The sequence below is a fragment of the Heterodontus francisci genome, chromosome 10 (genome assembly GCF_036365525.1).
Source record: "Heterodontus francisci isolate sHetFra1 chromosome 10, sHetFra1.hap1, whole genome shotgun sequence".
Classification (NCBI taxonomy): domain Eukaryota; kingdom Metazoa; phylum Chordata; class Chondrichthyes; order Heterodontiformes; family Heterodontidae; genus Heterodontus; species Heterodontus francisci.
Window position 1 is genome coordinate 64,614,699 of NC_090380.1, and position 27,236 is coordinate 64,641,934.

Sequence of the window (27,236 nt, forward strand, 5' to 3'; positions counted from 1 at the left end):
GTCTGTTTTCCCTGGAGCGAAGGAGGCTGAGAGGGGACATGATAGAGGTATATAAAATTATGAGAGGCATAGATAGGGTAGATAGCCAGAGTCTGTTTCCCATGGTAGGGGTGACTAAAACTAGAGGGCATAGATTTAAGGTGAGAGGGAGGAAGTTTAAAGTGGATCAAAGGGGTAAATTTTTCACACAAAGAATAGTGAGTATGTAGAATGAGCTGCCTGAGGAGGTGGTGGAGGCAGGAACAGTAGTGACATTTAAGAGGCATCTGGACAGGTATTTGAATGAGCAAGGCATAGAGGGATATGGAATTTAATGCAGGCAGGTGGGATTAGTATAGATGGGCATTATGGTCGGCATGGACGCAGTGGGCCGAAGGGCCTGTTTCTATGCTGCACGACTCTTTGACTCTATAAAAGGGAACCCTAAAATCATCTCCTGGCATGTAAATAGTAAGTGGTAAGTAAGAGGTGGTGTGGGGCCTATTAGGGACAAAGAGGGTAATATATGCGTAGAGGCGCAGGGCAAGGCTAAAGTACTTAAGAGTACTTTGTATCAGTGCTTACTAAGGAAGAGAAATCTGACAAAATATTGGTGGAAGCTGAGAGAATAGAGGCAATGAATAGGGTAAAAATTGTGAAGGAGGAGGCAGTGAAAAGGCTGGCTATGCTTAGGGTAGATAAGTCACATGTTCCAGATGGCTTGCATCCCAGGTTGCTAAAGGAAGTGGGAGTGGAGATAGCGGAAGGGCTTGCCATAGTCTTCCAATCTTCCCTGGATATGGGGGAGATGCCAGAGGATTGAAGAGTGGCAAATGTGACACTCTTATTCAAGAAAGAGTGTAAGGACAGTCCTGGCAATGATGGGCCAGTTAGTTTAACATCAGTGATGGGAAAAATTTTAGAAACACTAATCAGGGAAAAAATCAGCAGGCACTTGGAGAAGTTTGAGTTAAGTAAGGATAACCAACACGGATTTGTAAAAGGTAGATCATGCTTGACTAATCTAACTGAATTTTTTGATGAAGCGAATGCGGTGGATGTTGTCGACGTGGATTTTAAGAAAGTGTTTGATAAATTATCGCATAAAAGGCTGGTTAACAAAATTGGGGTTCATGGAATAGGAGGGTCAGTGTCCAGTTAGCCTGGACTTGGGCCAAATGATGACCTTCTGTGCTGTAAATGACGCTCTGACCAACTTGGGTTCAGATAAAAGTCACTTGAGGGAGGAAAAAAAGGGCAATGTTAAGATAGATTATATATAATAGCAGCAGTTTTGAATAAAATTTCAGCGACTGTGATACTTGTAGTGTCCAATTTTGGTGGTTTGATACTTGAAGATATTGGCTGGAATTTTTCCCTCGGTGGATGGGAGCCGTCCACGAACTGAAAGATTGGTGGCAAACCTGCCTCTGCCTGGCCTGGGGATTCAGATCGCATTTTGTGATCCACAGGCCTTTAATTGTCTGAAGCGGAACTTCCACCTCATTGTGGCAGGCAGTCCCACGTAATGGAGTTGCTGGCCAATCGACGGGCCGGTAGCTCTTAGTCCCAGCAGCGCCACTGGGAGCGGTGGCCACTGGGAGCGGTGGCCACTGCTGGGACTGCAATCCAGCCACCGCAAAACCAAGGTAAGCTTTTGGGGCCTCGCGGGGGGTGTCACATGGGCCCTGGTGAGGCAAGGGTGGTTGATTGGGGGAGGGGGTTGCGTGTTGGGGGTGGTTGGGGCAGTGGGGGCAGCCCTTTGTCAGGCACAGGGTGCCTGATCATGAGGCCCCACCCAGGCCGTCAGGCTTCTCTCGGGCCTGGGCTGCCCAACCAGCCATGGTTAAAATCCCTGTGGCAGAGGTCGGAGACCCATAAATAGCCACTTAAGGGTCTTGATTGGCCCAGGGTGGGCAGGCTGTTTTTCGCCTACGCTGCCCTGTGTAAAGTGGCAGCAGGAGCCGCAGGGTCAGGAAGGGCCCCCCGCCCCCCCGAGCCTCCCACTCTATTTTACGCCCCCCTTCCCCCCACACCCGCCGGCCTCGGCCCACCTTCCCGCTCTTTGGCGCAGGGCGGGCGTAAAATTCCGCTCATTGTTTTATTAGCAACGAGTGTTTTACTCAGTGAACCTATTTCATTTCATGTTGCCGATAGTCAGTGAAGTTAGGACTTTGTGTAGCTTCTGAATGTTGCATTGAAGTAAATATAGATTACAGGCAAAATGTGAAATAGAGAGCAGGGATTGTAAATTTCAAGCCTTCCAGGATTCAATGTAATGCAAACGGAGTGTTTCTGATAAAAGAATCTTTGGTAATTGGAACATAAGTATTTAACTTGACAGATTTAGACAAAAAGCAAATGAACAAGTTGAAAGGCAACATCAATCAAAAAAGTGCAGTTTATTTTTACAATGTGAGTTGACAATGATTTCATAAAATTGTGGGTAACTAATTTCTGTAGTTTACTTGCAGCTACAATATAAGTCTGTGACAAGTGTTACAAGTGCTGCTCTCGTAAGGAAATATCCTGTTTGTAATTTTTTCACTACTGGGTGAGGAGGATATTCATGTGATGTCCCTATCCAGTGCATTCTGGGAATTATGGTATCAGTATGTTTGTTATGACTTCATTACAAAGCTTCCCAGAGACTTCAAAAAAAAAAATCCTGCATTATGGGCCAGAATTATCTGGAAGTATTCTAGCACAGTTACAGAGCACAAGTTGGGTACTATTCTGAAGGTTTATCAATTTCAGTCATTTGGCTGCAAAGGTAAAAGCAAATCAGAAATAATGACGATAGACTGCGCAACATCTGCTCAAATCTGTTGCTTTCAAACCATCTTATAAGATTAACCCATGGAGTATTAAAGTAGGATTTCAATACCAATTTATACTTCACAAGGCAAGGTCAGTTATTAACTCCTCCCCCACCCTAGCTCCGTTGAAAACAAGTGTTCCTGACATCCCCTGCCTCAGATCTTTTTGAGCCCAGAAGTTGCCTGTTGGAGAGGCCCCTGCCTCTTACTGGCTGCTGATTTGTATGCCCATGGTGACTTGAGTTCTATTTTCCCTTCCCTTCTCTGTGAGAACATACCAAGCTTCTTCTTCACCAAGCCAGCACACACTGTGAATTGCAACTTGTACATTAGGCAGAGCAGCCTACAGTGATTAGTTAAAGACGCATAATGCGCCGGACTTTTGATTAACTGAAATTGTCAATATACGACAAGATCTATGGTTTAAATCCATTTAATCTTTTACAGTATTAAAAATGGTAAGCTTTATAAGTTGAGTTGAGTGTTCACAGTATTGCCCATCAGTTGTAGCTGGAACTGTGTGCTGGTTACATCTGAAACAATCTGCCTTTCCCTCTTAATTTTAAAAAAAGTGCAAGTCACAAATTCTGAATTTCTTTGATTTCCAGATGGAATTAAATGGTTTTAATTTCAGAGAAAATAGCAATTGTTTTAACTACTATATAGCTTTTCCAATCCTGTTAAACTACTAATGTACCAACTTCAGTTAACATTTTTCAGTGTTGGAGTTCTGATTTTAGCATATTATTTGCGTAACTATGAAATTTTGTTCCTTTTTGGTGCAAAATTTCTTTACAGTATAATGCAAAAATGTTTTCAATACATTTTATAATTCCAAGTAAAAGTAGAGAAAACTTTGAAAACTTCAAATCTGTAACATTCTCAGAGGAAACTGAAATAAATCTGTAAGCTTTGCATTGCATATTTTAAAATGTTCTGCATAACTGCTTCTGAAGTATTCAAAAGGGTTAATTATTTTCTGAGTCTCTGTGTACAGTATTCTTACTGCTCTGAAGGAGTCCAAAATATATATCAATAAGTTATATGGACTAGTAACATTTCAAGAGCTTTAAATGGAAAGAGTAAGTGCACTGACAAATGTTAGAAAGCTTTTAATGGGGTAGAGTTTCTGCTTTAGGCACAGTGATTCCGGTGAAAATTGTGCCCAAAAGTGAGCCTGTTTTGAAAAGTATTTTTACCCCCCCCCCCCCCCCCCCAAAACCCTGAGTTTCCACTGAAACTTATTTGCATATTGCTAAATGCAAAATCTGCCATAAATTGGCATAATTGGGCAGCATTTTAAAACAATTTTAGGGGAGTAAAAAAATTGCTTTAAAAATATTCCTAGATATATTTCAGTGTGAACTTCATAAAGTTTGATTAACATAGCTGAAAACAGGTTTATCACCAAAAATAATCATTTTAAACATGTCAGTCCTCCACCTATGAGTAACCCAATTTTAAACTACTGCAAATGACATTTTTAAAAAATAAACTATTTTCTAGTTAGATTAAGGTACCGTAGTCAGTTCCTTAGTAAACTTGAAAAATAGATTTTTTTTTTTAGATTAGAGATACAGCACTGAAACAGGCCCTTCGGCCCACCGAGTCTGTGCCGAACATCAACCACCCATTTATACTAATCCTACACTAATCCCGCATTCCTACCAAACATCCCCACCTGTCCCTATATTTCCCTACCACCTACCTATAGTAGTGACAATTTATACTGGCCAATTTACCTATCAACCTGCAAGTCTTTTGGCTTGTGGGAGGAAACCGGAGCACCCGGAGAAAACCCACGCAGACACAGGGAGAACTTGCAAACTCCACACAGGCAGTACCCGGAATCGAACCCGGGTCCCTGGAGCTGTGAGGCTGCAGTGCTAACCACTGCGCCACTGTGCCGCCCCAGATTAATTCAAAACATTTGAAAACATGTATATTAGTATCCTTGCGTCCAAAAGTTCCAATTAATTTTTGGAGCCTTCTCCAAGACCTGTAAATGAGCTCAATTAGCAGAAAGTCACAATGGTGATTTAATTCACCCCGGTGGCATGGCCAGTTTTTTTCGGGTTGTGGGGAGGGATGGCTGCTTCTAATGCGATGTTTTTAAAAAATGGTGCAAAAGATCACAGAAGCTCGATTTACACTGAAAGCAGTTTTCACTTAAAATTCCACAATCTTTGTGCCAGTTACACTGTGTCAGGGGAAATTGTGCTGAAGAAACCAGCCCGATCAAGCAGAAACTTCAGGTCACCGTACTTTGTAAATATGACGCAGCTGATGAAATTATAACCCTTATGTTATAATTCTGAAATTTCAGTAGTGCTCACACCAGCAGCATCTTTTAAGTGTATGAACAAGCAGAATGTAGACCTCTTGACTTTGGCAGCTCACCACATTTACTGAACGAAAGAGCAAACAAATTGCTGTGACCATAATGTACAGTGTCATTTTAAGGCAAGAGCATGCCTATGCATTTGGAAACAATTACTACAGTGTTGCATACGGAGGAGGTTTACCAGGTTAATACCAGGGACGAGGGACTTCAGTTATGTGGATTGTAGAAGCTGGAATTGTCCTCTTTAAAACATAGAAGGTTAAGGGGAGACCAAATAGAGGTATTAAAAATTTTGAATGGTTTTCAGAGCAAGTAGCAAGAAATTATTTCCTCTGGCAAATGGGTTGGTAACCAGAGGTCACAGACTTAAAATAATTGGCAAAAGATCTAGGGGGAAAGTAGGAGAAACCTTTTCTCACCTACGGTTGTCAAGATCTGAAATGCACCACCTGAAAGAATGGTGAAAGCAGATTCCAAGGCTATTAGGCATGTACTTGAAGAAAACTAATTTTCAGGATTATGGGGAAAAAGCTGGGGTATGGAACTAAATTGGACAGCTCTATTAAAGAGCCAGCACAGGCACGACGAGCCACATGTTCTCCCGTGCTGTAAGATTCTGTGATTCTATTCCCTCAGAGTCCTCAATTTAAACTGCAGTGCTCTTAAAATGCTTTGCGCCAGGTTATAAAATAAAAATATAAAATCTAAGCAGGACTTGTCGTCTTTCCTGAGACCAGTGGATTTCTTCTTGCTTCTAGTTTGTGAGCACAGGTGAGACACCACTGACTGTCATCTCTTTGCAGAATGCTTTTCAGTGGATGGTGGCCCTTATCTTAAAAAATGAAACATTCTTCTTTGTAGGACTTACAGCAATACCTGCAAAGCTACCTTATTGGATCATGTAGTATTTGCAATTGTTGCAGCCATTTCTTTTACTTGGGTCCAGGACAGCTATAAAGGCGAACAGAAGCTTTTAAGAGCTGCTTATGCCTCTTAAGCCTGTGACATTGCCGGCGTGTCAAGCTTTCTGCTGGGAACTGAAAATGTATTAAATGAGCTGACCTCGTATTTTAGCACTTTGTTGCAGGCACACTGAGTGCCCAAGGTATAGTGTTCTTGGTGTGTCTCTGCATTGTCATTATTGGCCCCATAATGTACACGTGTACGTATTTGTACTGTTCTGTGAATAAATGACAATCATAATATCATGAAAAAGAGAGTTATCAAACATAAGTACTATTATGACCATAAAATGGGTATTCCACCGTCATATTTACAACCATGTTGAGAACGTGTGCTGGTAAACATCAGGGTGGAGCTTCTTAAAGCCTTGTCAAGTGCTTTTTGCCCATTGCTTCATCTCAAAGAGAAGTATCGTTCTCATAGTGTGGTGAGATACTATATGCACAACCTGGTCTAACTTGAACCTGTCACACCAAAACAACAGTAAGAATTTATATAGCACCTTTAACGTCATAACATATCCCAAGGTGCTTTGCAGGAGTATTATAAAAAATATGACACTGAGCCACATGAGATATTCAATCAGATCACCAAATATTTGGTTGAAGAGTTAGGTTTTAAGGAGTGTCTTAAAGGAGGAAAGTGAAGTAGAGATAGAGAGGTGTAGGGAGGGAATTCCGGAGCTGAGGGCCTAGGCAAATGAAGGCACAGCCACCAATGGTGGAGCAATTAAAATCGGGGATGCTTAAGAGGCCAGAATTAGATGAGTGCAGATAACTTGGAGGGTTGTGGGGCTGGAGGAGATTACAGAGGTAAGGAGGGGCAAGACCACAGAGGGTTTTGAAAATGAGGATGAGAATTTTTAAATTAAGTTGTTGCTTGACCAGGAGCCAGTATAAGTCAGAGCATAGGGGTGGTAGGTGAGTGGGACTTCATGCGAGTTAGGACACGGGCAGCAGAGTTTTGGATGACCTAAAGTTTACGGAGGATAGAATGTGGGAGATGAGCCAGGAGTGCATTGGAATAGTCAAATCTAGAGAAAGCAAAGGCATGAATGAGTGTTTCAGCAACAGATGACCGGAGGCAGGGGCGATGTTATAGAAGTGGAAATAGCTGTTCTTAGTGATGGTGCGAATATGTAGTTGGAAACTCATCTCCGGGTCAAATATGGCACCAAGATTGTGAGCAGACTGACTTAATCTCAGACTGTTGCCAGGGAGAGGGATGGAGTTGGTTGCTAGGAAACTGAGTTTGGAGTGATGATCGAAAGCAATGGCTTCAGTCTTGCCAGTATTTAATTGGAAGAAATTTCTGTTCATCCAGTACTGGATAAGCAGTCTGACGATTTAGCACAGTGGAGGAGTCAAGGGAGGTGGTGGTGAGGTTGAGACTAGTGTCTTCAGCATATATGTGAAAAATAATTTGTCGAGTCCAGTTCACCGATTGCCTCATACTTTGCTTTCAGATGATGTTGCTGAGGGACAGCATGTAGTTGAGAAGTAGGAGCGGACCAAGGATAGATCCTTGGGGGACACCAGAGGAAATGGTCTGGGAACAGGAAGAGAAGCCATTGCAAGTGATACTCTGAACATGGTGTCATGGTCCTGGAGTTTTTTTTTCAGAATATGCGGTTTGCCTTTAAGGTTTGTAAGGGATCAGTATTGCTTTAAGAAACAGCAAGCCTCGGGAGTTATAGGAAGGTGCATTTTTGTTGCCTTAGAAACAGCTAATTGGATACTGCAATTCAAAGGGTGCATTCTCGTTATCATAGAAACAGCCACTGGGAGTGAGTCTTGTGCGATACATTTGTTACAATTCAGTTTTGAACTGGCTGTTAGTTGACAGTTTGTTCTAACAGAACACAGCTGGTGTTGGCACCTGAAGAAAGAGCTCTCTACCATTTAAACTGAAGGATTAGGATTTTAGTCTATTTATTATTATCTCTCAAAATTCTTTTAAAAAAAAAAAAAAGTCAAGCCAAAACCGAGATCTCTGGTAATTTAAATTAAAGAAAGGGAAGTTAGACTGTGACAATCTTATATTCCTCAAAAACTCGAAAGTCAGATTGATTCCATTGAAAGTGTTTGCAAGTTGTTAATTGTTGAAATTTGCTGGAGAAGGAAAGCAACATTCTGCGAGCACTTCAAGCAACATTGGACTGTAAATTTGCAAGGACTGTAATTTTTTCTATTTTAAATGTTTATATCTTCATAGTGTTTAAGAATTTAGTTCTTCTAATTAAAGAGTTAATTTGTTGATTTAAAGACACTTGGTTTGGTTAGCCTCATTCAGGAGTTAATAGATGGTACAATTTGGCTGGGTCTTTCTTTAATTTGGAAAGTTTTAAATGATATATTAGGCGATCTGTGGTGCGATGGGATTGAATTATCAGTGCGTTTCTCCCACTACAATCAGAATTGTATATTTTAATTGGGGGCTTTGACTGGAGCGGTTGGTCGTAACAATGGTTATAGGAATGCATACACAAATTATGCAATTGTATACAAATTTATTTTAACATATCTCAGCAGGTGCAGAAAAATTAATTGGAATGTTTTGGAGCATAACGCATTCAGCACCTGTTTGCCATATATGCCATTTTTTATTCTTCAGAAAGCCAATGTCAAAAAGTGCTTGGGTTTGGGAGGGGTCAAAGGCTGTCAAAGAAAAAGGCAGTGGATGGGCTGGTATGTGTACACCTTCAGCTTAGTAGTTACATCCCTGCACAATATATAGTTACACAATATAGTTACTCTGAAGAGGAAGACTTTGAAATAGACTGAGAGGGAAATGGCTAGTCCAGTAATGTACTGGTTTGAGGCAGGGGGATGAAAAAAGTAGTTATATGCTTCTGCTTCAGATAAATCCAATATTTTTCCCAATGACTTGAAAGGAACTTTGTTTACCTTGAGAAGTATTTATCTGAGATAAAGAGAGAAAGAAAGTACACTGCTGACATTCATGGTACCAGTGGAGTTATGGAAAAAATTGTCTCCTTCAGAACAATCTGCATAGATAATTTTCCAACCTTTGTGTTCCTGGTGGGGAGACTAACTACCAGGAGTATATATTTGAATTTCCAATATGTGCTGTGCATGATTTTCCAACCATTAATTTAAATGTGCACTTGAATTCTGTATTTGCGATCGGTATGAGAGAGGCTTAACGTCCTCCCACACCCCGGAAACTTGAAGTTGGAAAATGATTCTTCAGATCTGTTTTTTCTGCTTTTGCCTTTAATGATTAACTAATTTCCTGTTCACATGCAGATTGGTGTTCCCTGGCATGGGTTTGTTGTATAACAGTCAACCTATATTTCAACTTGGTGAAAGAAACCAGAACAGATCACTTTGCAGTGTGAGTATTGCACTAGGTGTTATTCTCTCTTTGAACTTCCTTTGTAGATAATTGATTAAAGTACTTAAACAAAAAAGTAGACCAAACAATGATTTTTCCCTACACTTACTATGGTTTCGCAAATAACATCTATCTAGGATATCCAAAGAGTTTTGTGCAACATTTGGAAAGGTGCTGGTTATTTTTCTTGCATCTGCACATCTGGAAATCTATGACTATGAAATTTCTGTTCCGCTAGGTTTTACAATGAATATTTGTAAAATCTAGTTCTCTGTGCTTTGAAATTATCAGTTCTTTTCTCAAAAACAAATCTGAGTCTGTGTGGACTGGATCCGCAGATATACTGCTGAGGTTTGCTTATGCAGTAAAATTATCTGGATCTCACTGCTGAAAGTCTGAGTTTATTGGCTCTCCTTGCCTTCTCTTCCCCAAAATCTCTTCACAAAGTATTCATACAGACAGTTCAGTAGATGAGGGATTATCTTCTCTGTAATTAATTGAGTGAGTGCCACAATGACCAGTTGCTGCTACAGCAGCTTGGCCACAGGCGCTAACCTCAAAAACAACAACTCACAGCATCACTTGGCAACTTCACGTGCAGCACTTGTGTCAGAACCTGCCTCTCCAGGATTGGCCTTCACAGCTACCAACAAAGGTGCACCAAGAGAAGATACCCCGCCGAAATAGATTGTTAGCTGCATGTCCGTCATCTTTTGTAGATGGAAAGATGCCAACCAGTTAATTGAATGCAGAAATGTAAACTGAGTTGAAAGCCATGACTTTTTTTCCCCTGTTTTGTTCTCTGCTAGTTTCTGTGCCTGACTTTCTGGTTGAGATTAGCAGCTAACACTCTGCTGGGATTCAACCTTGGGTTTTGCAGTTTTTCGGCCAGCATACTTAACACTTTGCTCCACTGAACCACCTCAGTAAACTTAAGCCTTTTAAAGCTTAGAATTGAGTTGCATTATTCACTGGAGCCAAAAGGCAGAATAGAAGTTACCACAATGTATAAACCAGAAGTTCAGAATTCTATTTTCCCTCGCAAAAATTTAAAAAATCTCTTAAGTGGATTGCATTTCAGAGGAGAGGCAAATTATATGCGTTAATAATAAACTATAAAAGATTAAAATATATTTGAGTGTCTTTGGACAAATTTGAAATTGCTGTCCGTGTACAAATAAGTCCAGTCCTTGCAACATTGGAGAGCTGTTGAATGACTGCAGCATTAGTAGCCATGGAACATTGTGATGCAAGGGACATATGTGAACAAGCTCATAGTTGTGACCTCGGCTGGATGGACTTCATTGTTTAACATGTGCTCTTCCTGTATTGGAGCTTTAAATGATCCCTATATATTAAAATCTTCTTCCAGAAAATATGAAATAAGTAGCTATTTCAATTGAAAGTCGCCTCATAGATGGCAACACTTTGCCTCTTACTGTAGCATCCCTCACCTGACAATTTTCACCCCTGCCCAAACTACTGTGCTGGTGGTGTGGGCCCTATCAGCAAGTCACATCTTTGTCTCTTTCCCTCCTTCTTTGGTACCTTCCCTTCCTTCGAGTATCTCGCCACTCTCACCTTTCCTTTTAAAATTCTGGTTCTCCACTGTGCCACCCTCACCCTGAATTTCTGCCTGATAAAGCCTCTCTCCTTTTCTCCCTCAGTCTTTACACTAAGCAGCTCCTCATCCTCTGTAATTTTAATCTCTACCGTAGGTCCTCCTACTGTCTGTCTTATAAATCCAATTTCCTCCTATCCTTCCTCCATATAATCTCTCCTACCTATATTCACAGCAACCTCCTCAATCTTCTCTACTCTCAGGGTCTTGATCATTGTCAAAGTCTTCCTGCACCTTTGATCTTGTCAGCAACAAATTCTTTAGTGTGTTTGCACCTTTCTTCATTCCCTTGCAGATTTCTGCATATCTGGTGTACTGCTGATTTAGCTATCCATCGATAGATCTGGTTGGGCCACATTAAGTGCTATCAGGCCTCACTGTCCTGAAAAAACTTCTCACTACTCCAAGATTATCCTAAAGAGCAAAGGTAACCTTTCCCACCACCCACCCCAGCTTCTTTTCTCCACTATGAACTATTTCCTTAAACCCCTCTTGCCTCCTGCTCTCACCACCAGCAATAGCTATGAGAAATTCATGGACTTGTTTGCTACTAAGATTGACACTGTCCATTCAGCTTTCTCTATTGCTATGTTACAATTCCCCTTTCCCACCAAGCCAAACTAATCTTCCTGGCCTCACCAACTTTTCTACCTATTCCCGAGTCCACATTGCTGCAAGTTGTTATGTAACCTTACAATTGGGTGGTGCAATTAAAAGATGATGCTTAACGTTTCACATACAGTTTTGAATGCCTCTTGTAACTGTCGAAATCTGCATTTTTAAAGTTTAATAATGGGTTAAAAAATGTAGATGGTAATTGTGTGTTTAGAGAATTGTCCAAGAACACAGCAGGAGCATCTCTAATTCACAAAGTGAATAACTGCTTCATGATGCAGTATTCTGGGGGGTTCAATGTGTCATAAAACGTAAAAGCAAAACAATTGATTTATAACGGCTGTTTGAACTTGGACGACTATCTCGCTGAGAAATCATTCCGAGGTATCCATTATAGTTACAATGTATGGGGAAGTTTGTGTTCTGGTTTAATTTCTGAGTTCTTGATGCATGTTGATCTCTGCACTGAAAGACCAATGATGATGATGTAATCCTTTGTTAGATCAGCTTGTATTAAAATAATTTAAGTAAAAGCATATTAAATAATGTTTTTCAGGCACCCAGTAGCCTTGTATGTAATAGTAACAGTAAGTGGGATATCAAGTCATACAGATAAGGTCAGAGATGCAATTCCTATGTTTTGCTGAGTTTGCTAAATTCAGCTGGAGCAGTGACTGAGTGCTGTAATTGGTCATAGTGTCCCTAGGCTGGAGAAAGGGAGAATCAACCAGAGTTTCCTCTCATCACTATCCAGTAATTTCTTTTGGAAAATGCAAATGTGAGAACAGAATTAGACTTGCCTGTGATGGCTTCCACAGTTCATTAGTCTGCCAAAGGTCACTCTTTAGACTTGCACATGAAGAATGATGACTTGTGTGAGGTACTGGAGGCCTGCTGGTACCGGTTGAGCCATACCCCAACAAGAGTCAGTGGACCCGATTTTAACACTCTGCCCTGTGTCTTTGGAACAGGAAAAATCAGCCAAGACCAACACTTTTAGTGCATTAATGCAAGTTCAGTTCACAGAGTTTATTTTATGGTGAAAAGATACAAGAATATTTCATACTGCAAGATATATAGCATTGGAACATTATGTATGCACAGTGGCGCAGTGGTTAGCACCGCAGCCTCACAGCTCCAGGGACCCGGGTTCGATTCTGGGTACTGCCTGTGCGGAGTTTGCAAGTTCTCCCTGTGTCTGCGTGGGTTTCCTCCGGGTGCTCCGGTTTCCTCCCACATGCCAAAGACTTGCAGGTTGATAGGTAAATTGGCCATTATAAATTGCCCCTAGTATAGGTAGGTGGTAGGGAAATATATAGGGACAGGTGGGGATGTGGAAGGAATATGGGATTAGTGTAGGATTAGTATAAATGGGTGGTTGATGGTCGGCACAGACTCGGTGGGCCGAAGGGCCTGTTTCAGTGCTGTATCTCTAAACTAAACTAAACTATTGTGGTCAGTCAGTGGCTAATTTAGTGAAGTAAATCTTTTATAGATATCTGCAGCATTTAACACCTGATATGTAATTTTGTTTTTTGTCTGTGATTGTAAACATAGCTCAAGGGAAAGGGGTCCCTGGCTTGGGTAGAGAAGTTTTTTTATTAACCCTTGATGAGTTGCAGTAATATTTCTGTATGTGAATAAAGGAAATCTAAACTAGGATCACTGTTGGTGATCAATATCATAGGAGTTGTAAATGGAGCGGAACATGATGAAATCATTGAACAATCCCACTGCTGATTTTATAATGGAGGGATGTATGCCCTTTCTGAAGGAACACATAAGGTGGAAACTACGAAAGCAAACTAGGAGAAAAGTATTTGCTTCTCAAAATAACCATGGCAATTAATCCATATAATGATGCTGTTTAGCACGTAAAGATTAAACTTTATACTCTGAATAGAAATGCCAGCAGGGTATTCAAGGTTTTAGTTAGCTGTTATTTAGATGATATTTTTCTTTGGTGTTTATATCCATTACTTGGAAACAGAAAGCCTTCCACATTTACCAGGACTCCCAGATAAATCATAACACAGGTCAGGTGCAAAGCACCAGTGTGAGTTTTCTTTGCTTCTCGTGTTGATTATCCTTACCTGGCCTGCTTAATTGAAATTCTAGAATTATGAGCATTTTTGTGCTTGGGGCTTGTGTCCAAGAGGGGCTCGGTTGAAACTGACTAGCATTTTCACATAAGACCCTAATCGCCAGCAGGGATGGAGACTGTCATCTCATTATTCTTGGCTGGATTCAAACCAAGATCCCTAAGAAGGAAAGACAGTTTGCTGTGATATACATTCTCCTACCCAAGTTATTTCTACAATATTTACATGGAAGATATTGTAAATTAGACTTGAGAACAAATATAACTATATCTTCAGCTGATTTTTATCTAAATGAAACAAAGTATCAAAAATTAATTTAGTGCAGTGGATTTTGGTGCTCCAGCATTCAATTCTCTGGACTGATATACTACTTGCAATGTTACAATTTATTCCTTTTTAAGTCTGATCTCAGCTCTGGGATTGTGAAGTAACTGGCCTGCAGAAGTGAAGTACGTCAACGTGCACAGGGAAGGAGGGAAATAGAGAAAAAGAGCTCTTTGCTATATTCCAGAAAGCCAGGTGGTGAAGGATCGAACTGGAGCCAATATTTACACAACTTTATAAGCATTTATCTACAGCATAACAAATTACAAGTATGCAGCTTTTTAAAAATTCATTCATGAGATGTAAGCATCACTGGCAAGGCCAGCTTTTATTGCCCATCCCCAATTGCCCATAAGGTGGTGGTGAGTCGCCTTCTTAAACTGCTGCAGTCCATGTGTTGTATGTACAGCCACAGTGCTGTTAGTAAGGGAGTTCCAGAATTTTGACCCAGCGACAGTAAAGGAGGGGCGATATAGTACCATGTTAGGATGGTGTGTGATGTGGAGGGGAACTTGCAGGTGGTGGTGGTCTCATGCGTCTGCTGCCCTTGTCCTTCTAGGTGGTAGAAGTTGTGAGTTTGGAATGTACCGTCAAAGGAGCCTTGGTGAGTTGCTGCAGTGTAACTTGTAGATGGTACAAGCAGGCTGCTTTGTCCTGGATGGTGTTGAGCTTCTTGAGTGTTGTTGGAGCTGCACTTTTCCAGGCAAGTGGACAGTATTCCATCACACTCGTAACTTTTGTCCTGTAGATGGTGAACAGGCTTTGAGGAGTCTGGAGATGAGTTACTCTGACCTGCTCTTGTAGGCATAGTATTTATGTAGCTGGTCCAGTTAAGTTTATGGTCAGTGGTGACCCCCAGGATGTTGAAGATGAGCGATTCAGCGATGGTAATGCCGTTGAACGTCAAGGGGAGATAGTTTCTCTCGTTGGAGATGTTCATTGTCTGGTACTCGTATGGCACGAATGTTACTTGCCACTTATCAGTCCAAGCTTAAATGTTATCCAGCTCTTGCTGCATGTGGGCACAGACTGCTTCAGTATCTGAGGAGTTGCGAATGGTATAGAGCACTGTGCGGTTGTCAACGAACATCCCCACTTCTGACCTTATGATGGAGGGAAGGTCATTGAAGCAGCTGAAGATGGTTGGGCCTAGGACACAACCCTGAAGAACTCCTGCAATGATATCCTGGGGCTGAGCTGATCGGGTCAACAACCATAGCCATCTTCCTGTGTGCTAGGTATGACTCCAACCAATGGAGAGTTTTCCTGCTGATTACCATTTATTTCAGTTTTGCTAAGGTTTCTTGATTCCACACTTGGTCAAATGCTGCCTTGATGTCAAGGACAGTTACTCTCACCTCACACAATCAAGAGTAGAACTTCTAAATTGGAAGAGGGCTAACTTCAGTGGGATGAGAGGGATCTAGCCAGGGTAAAATGGAACCAAAAATTTATAGGAAAAAATGTAGCGGAACCATAGGTGATCTTTGAGGAAATGTTTCAGGTACAGGCTAGGTACATTCCAGCAAGGGAACCAAAGCCAGGGCTCCTTGGATGATGAGAGGGATAGTGAGTATGATGAAACAAAAGAAGAGGATGTATAATGCATATCAGGTGAATTCTTCAAGTGAAAGCCAGGCTAAATAGAATAAGTTGAGCGGGGAAGTGAAGGGAATTCAAAAATCTTTTACCAGCATGTAAATAGTAAGTGGGTAGGAAGAGGTGGAATGGGGCCTATTAGGGTCAAATAGGGTGATGTGTGCTTTGAGGCACAGGGCAAGGCTAGACTACTTGCTGAGTACTTTGTATCATTGTTTACTAAGGAAGAGGAATCTGACAAAATATTGGTAGAATTGGAGATGGTAGAGATAATGGATATGGTGAAAATTAATTGGAAGGATGTACTGGAAAGGCTGGCTATGCTCAGAGTGGATAAGTCGCTTGGTCTAGCTGTTTTGCATCCCATGTTGATAAAGGAAATAGGAGTGGAGATAGTGGAAGGGCTTGCCATAATCTTCCAATCTTTCTAGATATGAGGTCGGTACCAGAGGCTTAGAGAGTGGCAAATGTGACACCCTTATTCAAGAATGGGGTGTAAGGACTTTCCTAGTAACTACAGATTAATCAGTTTAACATCACTGGTGGGTAAAATTTTAGAAACAATCATCAGGGTAAAAAAAATCAACAGGCATTTGGAGAGGTTTGAGTTAATTAAGGAGAGCCAGCACGGATTTGTAAAAGGCAGATTGTGCTTGACTAATTGAATTTTTTGATGAAGTAACAGAAGGTTGATGAGGGAAAAGCAATGGATGTTGTCAATATGGATCTTAAGAATGCATTTGACAAAGTAAAACATACAGTTGAGGCTCATGGAATAGGAGCGTCAGTGTCAGCTTGGATAAAAAAAAATTGACTTAAGGACAAAAAAGAGCAAGTTGTGGTAAATGGTTGTATTTTAAATTGGAGGATGGTAGACAGTCGTGTTCCCCAAGTGTCAGACAAACCCCCCCCCACCTGCCAAGACTGAGGCACACTTTATTTTGCCACATGAACATTAAAACTTAAAAAATTGCAAGTTCCTGACTGGAAAGACATTTGCAAAGTACCAGATAATGTGGAAACAAAGGGAACCAGTCCCTGCCCCCCAATTCAAAGAAAGAGACTGGGTCAAACCTGCTGGCCAACTAGGGGAGTTTTAAAATGGAGAAACAGATTTTGAGCTCAGAACGCCATGTGCTCATGGACTGAGAACATCTTCTCTCCTGTCTGCCTGCTCCATCTCTCTCCCACGGAACTAAATCTTCTGAAGACACATAAACTCAAAGAAAGAACAGTCTCCCACGTGAACATGGTTTAAGACCAATACTGGGCCCCAACAAAACGCAAGACCATATCTTCAGTCAAGGACTACAGCTAGTTCGAGAAACAGTAATAAGGTATTATCTTCTCTTTTCTGTGCCTATTTGCATGTGTGTATCTCCTGTGCATACTAACGTGGACGCGTCGTATATCCGTAGGCGTTAACCGCATTCGAGTTTAAGGTTTAATAAATTTCATCATCTTTAAACCAAAGAAAGCCTGTTTGTGCTCATTTCTTTGCCTTATAATTGGGAAGTTGTCATAGTGTTATAGAGCACAGAAACAGGCCCTTCGGTCCATCGTGTCCATGCCGGCCATCAAGCACCTATCCTAATCCCATTTTCCAGCACTTGGCCCGTAGCCTTGTATGCTATGGGGTTTCAATTGCTCATCTAAATACTACTTAAATGTTGAGGGTTTCTGCCTCTACCACCCCTTCAGGCAGTGTGTTCCAAATTCCAACCTCTGTGTGAAATTATTTTTCCTCAAATCCCCTCTCAACCTCCTGCCCCTCACCTTAACTCTATGCTCCCTGGTTATTGACACCTCTGCTAAGGGAAAAAGTTTCTTCCTATCTATGCCCCTCATAATTTTGTATACCTCAGCCTTCTCTACTCTAAGGAAAACAACCCTAGCCTATCCAATCTCTCTTCATATCTGAAATACTCCAGCCCAGGCAACACCCTGGTGAATCTCCTCTGCACCCTCTCCAGTGCAATCACATCCTTCCTATAGTGTGGCGACCAGAACTGTACACAGTACTCCAGCTGTGGCCTAACTAGCATTTTATACAGCTCCATCATAACCTCTCTGCTCTTATATTCTATGCCTCGGCTAATAAAGGCAAGTATCCCATATGCCTTCCTAACCACCTTATCTCCCTGTGCTGCTGCCTTCAGTGATCTATGGACAAGTACACCAAGGTCCCTCTGACCCTCTGTACTTCCTAGGGACCTACCATCCATTGTATATTCCCTTGCCTTGTTAGTCCTCCCAAAATGCATCACCTCACACTTCTCAGGATTAAATTCCATTTGCCACTGCTCTGCCCATCTTACCAACCCATCTATATCGTCCTGTAATCTAAGGCTTTCCCCCTCACTATTTACGACACCATTTTGTGTCATCTGCAAACTTACTGAACAAGGATTCTCAAAGGAGGAGCTCAAAACACATTGTGTTTAAAATTAAACCCTGTTACAATAAGACCAGGTGAAGATGGTAACAAACCCCTAGACACCTTTCGCACCTGGTCATAACACCAAGGTTCAATGCTAGAACCGTTGCTTTTTTTGATTTATATAAAATGACTTGGATATTAGAATAGACTAAAATTTCAAAATTTGCCGATGATACCAAATTGGAGGTGTGGTAGATAGTGAAGATGATACAAACTGACTACAACAGGATATAGATGGGCTAGTAGAATGGGCAGACAAGTGACAGATGAAATTTAGTACAGAGAAGTGTGAGGTGATGCATTTTGTCAGAAAGGATAGGTAGAGGCAATATAGACTAAATGGCACAGTTATAAAAAGTGTGCAGGGACAAAGGGACCTGGGGATTCATGTACATAGATCTTTGAAAGTGGCAGGGCATATTGAGAGAGCAGTTAGCAAAGCATATGGGGTCTTGGGCTTCATAAATCGAAATGTTGAGTATAAAAGCAGGGAAGTTATGCTGAACCTTAATAAAACTCTGGTTCGGCCACTACTTAGAGTACTGCATCCAGTTCTAGTCAAAACACTTTAGGAAGAATGTGAGGGTCCTTGAGAGTGTGCAGAGGGGATTTACCAGAATGGTTCTAGGGATGAGGAATTTTAGTTACAAGGTTAAGTTGGAGAAGTTGGGGTTCTCCTTGGAGCGAGGGAGATTGAGGGGAGATCTGATAGAGGTGTACAAGATTATGACAGATTTTGATAAGGTAGACAGAGAAAAGCCGTTCCCATTAGCTGATTCTCCCCTGGTCCTTGCACACATTGAAGATTTTGGGCAAGAGATGCAGGGGGAATATGAGGAAGAACTTTTTTTACGCAGTGAGTGATAATGACCTGGAACACGCTGCCTACGAGGATGGTGGAAGCGGAGGCAATGAATTATTTTAAAAGGAAATTGGATGGGCACTTGGGGGAAACGAGCTTTCAGGGCTATGGGGATAGAGCAGGAGAATGAGACTTAATGATTGCTTTACAGAGAGCCCGCCTGGATTCAATGGGCTGAATGGCAGCCTGCTGTGCCATAATGACTCTATGACCTCTGGAATTCAGCACTTTTGTCTATGTTTGGTCCAAGGCTCCAGTGAGGTCTGGAGCTGAGTGGCCCTGGCAGAACCCAAACTGAGCATCGCTGTGCAGGTTATTGCTAAGTAGGATAAAAGCAAATTCAGATGCTGGAAATCTGAAATAAAAACAAGAAATGCTGGAAATACTCAGTTGTGGAGAGAGAAGGAGAGTTAACGTTTCAGGTCAGCGACCCTTCTTCAGAACTAGCAGATATTAGAAATGTGAAAGGTTTTAAGCAAGTAAAGTGGGGGTGGGGCAAGAGATAACAAAGGAGAAGGTGTAGATAGGACAAGGTCACAGAGAATAACCGACCAGAAGGTCATGGAGCAAAGGCAAACGGTATGTTAATGGTGTGTTCCGAAGGGATCGTTCCCTCCGTGACACCCTGGTCCAATCCTGCATTACCCCCACCACCTCGTCCCCTTCCCACGGCACCTTCCCCTGCAATTGCAGGAGGTGTAATACCTGTCCATTTACCTCCTCTCTCCTCACTATCCCAGGCCCCAAACACTCCTTTCAGGTGAAGGAGCGATTTACTCGTACTTCTTTCAATGTAGTATACTGTATTCGCTGCTCACAATGTGGTCTCCTCCACATTGGGGAGACCAAATGCAGACTCGGCGACCGCTTTGCGGAACACCTCCACTCAGTCCGAAAGTATGACCCCGAGCTTCCGGTTGCTTGCCATTTCAATACTCCCCCCTGCTCTCATGCCCACATCTCTGTCCTGGGCTTGCTGCAGTGCTCCAGTGAACATCAACACAAGCTCGAGGAATAGCATCTCATTTACCGATTAGACACACTACAGCCTGCCGGACTGAACATTTGAATTCAATAATTTCAGAGCATGACGGGGCCCCCCCCATTTTACTTTTATTTTTAGGTTTTTTTTTCTTTTTTTTTGTTATTTTATTTTATCTTAGTTTGTTCAGTTTGCCTACCCACTGTTTTTTTTCATGTTTGTGCTTGTGGCTGTTCAGTTTTCAGTCCATTAACACCCCATCTGTACTAATGCTTTGTCTTTCAACACACCATTAACATATTGTTTGCCTTTGCTCCATGACCTTTTGGTCAGCTATGTGGCCTTGTCCAATCTACACCTTCTCCTTTGTTATCTCTTGCCCTACCCCCACTTTACTTGCTTAAAACCTTTCACATTTCTAATATCTGCTAGTTCTGAAGAAGGCTCACTGACCCGAAATGTTAACTCTGCTTCTCTCTCCACAGATGCTGCCAGACCTGCTGAGTATTTCCAGCATTTTTTTGTTTTTATTGCTAAGTAGGTGCTGATTGATAGCACTGTCGACGACACCTTCCATCACTTTGCTGATGATTGAGAGTAGAGTGATGGTCAGATCATTGGTCAGATTGGATTTGTCCTGCTTTTTGTGGACAGACATACCTAGGCAATTTTCCACAATTTTGGCTAGATTCCACTGTTGTAACTGTACTGGAACAGCTTGGCTAGGGGCACTACAGCTGGGATGTTGTCAGGGCTCATAGCTTTTGCTGTACCCAGTGCTTTCAGCCATTTCTTGTTATCATTTGGGGTGAATTGAATTGGCTCAAGATTGGCGTCTATGATGCTGGGGACGTCAGGAGGAGGGCGAGGTGGATCATCCACTTGGCACTTCTGGCTGAAGGTGGTTGTAAATGCTTCAGCCTTGTCTTTGCAATGATGTGCTGGGCTCTGCCATTATTGAGGATGGGGGTGTTTTTGGAGCTGCCTCCTCTGGTTGCTTAGTTGTCCACCACCATTCATGACTGGATGTGCCTGGACTGCAGAGTTTTGATCTGATCTGTTGGTTGTGGGATCATTTAGCTCTGCCTATAGCATGCTGCTTGAACTGTTCAGCATCCACGTAAACCTGTGTTGTAGCTTCGTCAAGTTGACACCCCACTTTTAGGTATGCCTGGTGCTGCTCCTGGCATACTGTCCTCATTGAACCAGGGTTGATCCCCTGGCTTGATGGTAATGGTAGAGTGAGGGATATGCCGGGCCATGACGTTGCAGATTGTGGTTGAATACAATTCTGCAGCTGCTGATGGCCCACGATGCCTCATGGATGCCCAGTTTTGAGCTGCTAGGTCTGTTCTGAATCTATCCTATTTAGCACGATGGTAGTGCCATACAACACAATGGAGTATGTCCTCAGTGTGAAGACGGGACTTCATCTCCACAAGTACTGTGCAATGATCACTCCTACCAATGCTGTCATGGACAGATGCATTTGCGACAGGTAAATTGCTGAGGACAAGGTCCCTCTTGTTGGTTCTCTCACCATCTGCCGCATGCCCAATCTGGCGATATGTCCTTCAAGACTGCCTGCTCGGTCAGTAGTGTTGCTACCGAACCACTGTTGGTGATGGACATTGAAGTCCCCCATCCAGAGTACATTCTGTGCCCTTGCTACCCTTAGTGTTTCTTCCAAGTGCTGTTCAACACGGACGAGTACTGATTCATCAACTGAGTCAGGAAGATTCGTTGCCCATGTTTGATCTAATACCATGAGCCATCATGGGGTGGGACAGGATATACCCAGAGAAAGTGATGGAGCTGTTTGGGACATTGGCTGTAAGATATAATTTGGTGGCTATGACTGTCAGGCTGTTGCTTGACTAGTCTGTGTCAGCTCTCCCAATTTTGGCACAAGTCCCCAGATGTTAGTGAGGAGGACTCTGCAGAGTTCACTGGACAGGGTGTGCCTTTTGTAATTTCAGGTGCCAAGGTCGATGCCGGCCGGCCGGTCCGATCGGTTTTATTATTCTTTATCTTTTCTGTAACGGTTTGATACAACTGAGTGGCTTGCTAGACCATTTCAGAGGGCAGTTAGGTCAACCAAATTGCTGTGGGTCTGGAGTCACATATAAGCCAGAGCATGTCAAGATGGCAGATTTCCTTCCCTAAAGGACCATATGGGTTTTCATGACAATCCAGTAGTTTCATGATCACCATTACTGAGACTTGCTTTTTATTCCAGATTTCTTAATTAATTGAATTTAAATTCCCCCAGCTGCCCTGGTGCGGTTTGAACTCATGACACTGGAGCATTAATTCTGGCCTCTGGATCACTAGTCCAGTAACATGGCCACTGTGTTATCGTTCTCACCTCACCCAATAACCACAGTTTCAGTCTGGTCCTATTTATGAGTGAACCCCCAGTTTCTGTCCATCACCTGCACACAATTAAGTACACTGTATAATTAATGCTCTTGACTATACTTGCATGGTTCCAGTGGTCAGTTGCAAAACAGGGAACAAAATACTAGTCTTAGACTAGGGGCTGGTAGTCAGTGAAGACCCTAAAAGGTGAAGAGGAGAAATGGATTTATAGGGGGAAAAAAAGAAAGTTAAATTTACTTTTGTAGCCGAAATACTACCATGAATCTTTAGGGTTTCCTGGAGCTGTTCCTTCAAATTCATTTTGCTTTAGTTGAATCAAAAGACCAAACAATTTCTACACTCAGACTGAAGGCAGACATGTAAATCTTAAAATATGTAAAATTATAAACCTGGGCCATAATCATGTGTTGATAATCACCTCCCCTGCAGTTTCCTTTCTCTTATAGAAAAAAGCTATAAATCTTCTTGGAACTTGCAGCAATTTTTGCTTTCATGACAAAAACGTCATAAATTGAAGTTACTTCAAAATATAGTCATTTACTTGGCAAGTAAATTAGTTCTAGTAATAATAACTTGTTTTTATATGCGCCATGGAGAGGTCACTCCATAGTTGCCTCACAGCGACTAAAACAACACGGAAGGCAGCAGTTACGGGTTATAAGTCCAGATAAATTGGCGTAGAAACTGGGCGCCACGGGTTGCCTTTGTCGGTGGGAGAGGTCATTGCACCTCACTGGACAGCTACCGCCCGCCTCAAACCGGGCAGCCCCCGGTCAATAAGGTTCTTTCCCGCCACAGTCTGCCTGCTTCAATGGGTGCTTGGAGCTCAGGGTCATTGCCCGAAAGGTGGACTGACACCAAACAACATGAAAAAAGGAAAGAAGGTACCAGCCCTTTGCTCTGCAAGCTGGAACGTCAGAACTATGTGTCCTGGCCTGTCGGAAGACCTTACACAAATCAACGATTCTCGGAAGACCGCCATCATTAACAACGAGCTCAGTAGATTCAATGTGGACATTGCAGCACTTCAGGAGACTCGCCTCCCCGCGAGTGGCTCTCTAGCAGAGCAAGACTACACCTTCTTCTGGCAGGGCAGGGATCCTGAAGAACCAAGACAGCATGGAGTGGGCTTCGCCATCAGAAACTCCTTGCTCAGCATGATAGAGCCTCCCTCAAATGGCTCGGAACGCATACTGTCCATCCAACTGCTCACCACCTCTGGTCCAGTACACCTACTCAGCATCTATGCTCCAACACTCTGCTCCCCACCTGAAGCTAAAGACCAGTTCTATGAACAACTCCATAACATCATTAGCAGCATCCCCAACACCGAACACCTATTCCTGCTGGGGGACTTTAATGCCAGGGTTGGGGCCGACCATGACTCATGGCCCACCTGCCTTGGGCGCTATGGCGTTGGAAGGATGAATGAGAACGGGCAGAGACTGCTTGAGTTGTGTACCTATCATAACCTCTGCATCACCAACTCGTTCTTTCACACTAAACCCTGTCACCAGGTTTCATGGAGGCACCCAAGATCACGTCGTTGGCACCAGCTAGACCTCATTGTCACAAGGCGAGCCGCCTTAAACAGTGTTCAAATCACACGCAGCTTCCACAGTGCGGACTGCGACACCGACCACTCCCTGGTGTGCAGCAAGGTTAGACTCAGACCAAAGAAGTTGCATCATTCCAAGCAGAAGGGCCACCCGCGCATCAACACGAGCAGAATTTCTCACCCACAGCTGTTACAAAAATGTCTAAATTCACTTGTAACAGCCCTTCAAAACACTCCCACAGGGGATGCTGAGACCAAGTGGGCCCACATCAGAGACACCATCTATGAGTCAGCTTTGACCACCTACGGCAAAAGTGCGAAGAGAAATGCAGACTGGTTTCAATCTCATAATGAAGAGCTGGAACCTGTCATAGCCGCTAAGCGCATTGCACTGTTGAACTACAAGAAAGCCCCCAGCGATTTAACATCCGCAGCACTTAAAGCAGCCAGAAGTACTGCACAAAGAACAGCTAGGCGTTGCGCAAACGACTACTGGCAACACCTATGCAGTCATATTCAGCTGGCCTCAGACACCGGAAACATCAGAGGAATGTATGATGGCATGAAGAGAGCTCTTGGGCCAACCATCAAGAAGATCGCCCCCGTCAAATCTAAATCGGGGGACATAATCACTGACCAACGCAAACAGATGGACCGCTGGGTTGAGCACTACCTAGAACTGTACTCCAGGGAGAATGCTGTCACTGAGACTGCCCTCAATGCAGCCCAGCCTCTACCAGTCATGGATGAGCTGGACATACAGCCAACCAAATCGGAACTCAGTGATGCCATTGATTCTCTAGCCAGCGGAAAAGCCCCTGGGAAGGACAGCATTACCCCTGAAATAATCAAGAGTGCCAAGCCTGCTATACTCTCAGCACTACATGAACTGCTATGCCTGTGCTGGGACGAGGGAGCAGTACCCCAGGACATGCGCGATGCCAACATCATCACCCTCTATAAAAACAAAGGTGACCGCGGTGACTGCAACAACTACCGTGGAATCTCCCTGCTCAGCATAGTGGGGAAAGTCTTTGCTCGAGTCGCTCTGAACAGGCTCCAGAAGCTGGCCGAGCGCGTCTACCCTGAGGCACAGTGTGGCTTTCGTGCAGAGAGATCGACCATTGACATGCTGTTCTCCCTTCGTCAGATACAGGAGAAATGCCGTGAACAACAGATGCCCCTCTACATTGCTTTCATTGATCTCACCAAAGCCTTTGACCTCGTCAGCAGACGTGGTCTCTTCAGACTACTAGAAAAGATCGGATGTCCACCAAAGCTACTAAGTATCATCACCTCATTCCATGACAATATGAAAGGCACAATTCAACATGGTGGCTCCTCATCAGAGCCCTTTCATATCCTGAGTGGTGTGAAACAGGGCTGTGTTCTCGCACCCACACTTTTTGGGATTTTCTTCTCCCTGCTGCTTTCACATGCGTTCAAATCCTCTGAAGAAGGAATTTTCCTCCACACAAGATCAGGGGGCAGGTTGTTCAACCTTGCCCGTCTAAGAGCGAAGTCCAAAGTACGGAAAGTCCTCATCAGAGAACTCCTCTTTGCTGACGATGCTGCTTTAACATCTCACACTGAAGAGTGCCTGCAGAGTCTCATCGACAGGTTTGCGGCTGCCTGCAATGAATTTGGCCTAACCATCAGCCTCAAGAAAACGAACATCATGGGGCAGGACGTCAGAAATGCTCCATCCATCAATATCGGCGACCACGCTCTGGAAGTGGTTCAAGAGTTCACCTACCTAGGCTCAACTATCACCAGTAACCTGTCTCTAGATGCAGAAATCAACAAGCGCATGGGTAAGGCTTCCACTGCTATGTCCAGACTGGCCAAGAGAGTGTGGGAAAATGGCGCACTGACACGGAACACAAAAGTCCGAGTGTATCAGGCCTGTGTCCTCAGTACCTTGCTCTACGGCAGCGAGGCCTGGACAACGTATGCCAGCCAAGAGCGACGTCTCAATTCATTCCATCTTCGCTGCCTTCGGAGAATACTTGGCATCAGGTGGCAGGACTATATCTCCAACACAGAAGTCCTTGAAGCGGCCAAGCTGAACACCCCCAGCTTATACACACTACTGAGTCAGCGGCGCTTGAGATGGCTTGGCCATGTGAGCCGCATGGAAGATGGCAGGATCCCCAAAGACACATTGTACAGCGAGCTCGCCACTGGTATCAGACCCACCGGCTGTCCATGTCTCCGCTATAAAGACGTCTGCAAACGTGACATGAAATCGTGTGACATTGATCACAAGTCGTGGGAGTCAGTTGCCAGCATTCGCCAGAGCTGGCAGGCAGCCATAAAGACAGGGCTAAATTGTGGCGAGTCGAAGAGACTTAGTAGTTGGCAGGAAAAAAGACAGAGGCGCAAGGGGAGAGCCAACTGTGCAACAGCCCCGACAAACAAATTTCTCTGCAGCACCTGTGGAAGAGCCTGTCACTCCAGAATTGGCCTTTATAGCCACTCCAGGCGCTGCTTCACAAACCACTGACCACCTCCAGGCGCGTATCCATTGTCTCTCGAGATAAGGAGGCCCAAAAGAAAAGAATATAACACCATTAACAGAGAAAAGTGTCCCAAGGTGCTTTACAGAATTGTATTCAGGCAAAAGTGACCCCAGACCAAAGAAGGAGATATTAGGTGGGGTGACTAAGGATTGGTCCAAAATGTAAGTTTTAAAGAGGGCCTTAAAGGATGAGAGATTAAATGGCTGAAGGCAAGGATGCCAAAGGTGGGGCAAAGGGAGTGGGGTATGCACAAAAGACCAGAGTTAAAGGAAAGTGTAGTTCTTTGAGGGTTGTTGGGCTGGAAGAGGTTATAGAGATAGGGAAGGGTGAAAGTATTGAACATGATGAGGATTATAAATTTGAGGCACTTGTGAACTGGGAGCTAGTGCAAGTCAAAGAGCACAGGCGTGGTGGGTGAGCAACTCTTGGTGCTGGTTAGATTCCAAGCAGCAGAATTTTAAATGAGCTCGTGTATATGCAGGATGAAGGATAGAAGGCTTCTCAGGAGACTATTGGAATAGTCAAATCTGGGGGTGATAAAATCATGGATGAGGGTTTCAGCAAGAAAGAACGAACTTGCATTCTGCCTTTCACAATCACAGGACATCACAAAGCTATTTACATCTAATGAATTACATTTGAAGTGTAATCACTGTTATATGGTAGAAATTGGGGCAGCCAATTTACATACTGCAAGGTCCAACAAACAGGGGAGGCGATGGGGTAGTGGCAGTGTCACTAGACTAGTAATCCAGAGCCCAGGCTAA

The 27,236-nt window shown here is 43.3% G+C and overlaps 1 protein-coding gene across 3 annotated transcripts in view; it reads left to right on the forward strand.

The window, feature by feature from the left end:
* The window catches only part of si:dkey-100n23.5, a 293,233-nt gene that overhangs the window by 72,824 nt on the left and 193,173 nt on the right, over window positions 1-27,236 (forward strand). For all 3 annotated transcript variants that reach the window (XM_068040644.1, XM_068040642.1, XM_068040643.1), the window contains exon 6: window positions 9,375-9,462. In XM_068040644.1, coding sequence (XP_067896745.1) covers window positions 9,375-9,462 — 88 coding nt within the window. The remainder of the gene's footprint in view (window positions 1-9,374; window positions 9,463-27,236) is intronic.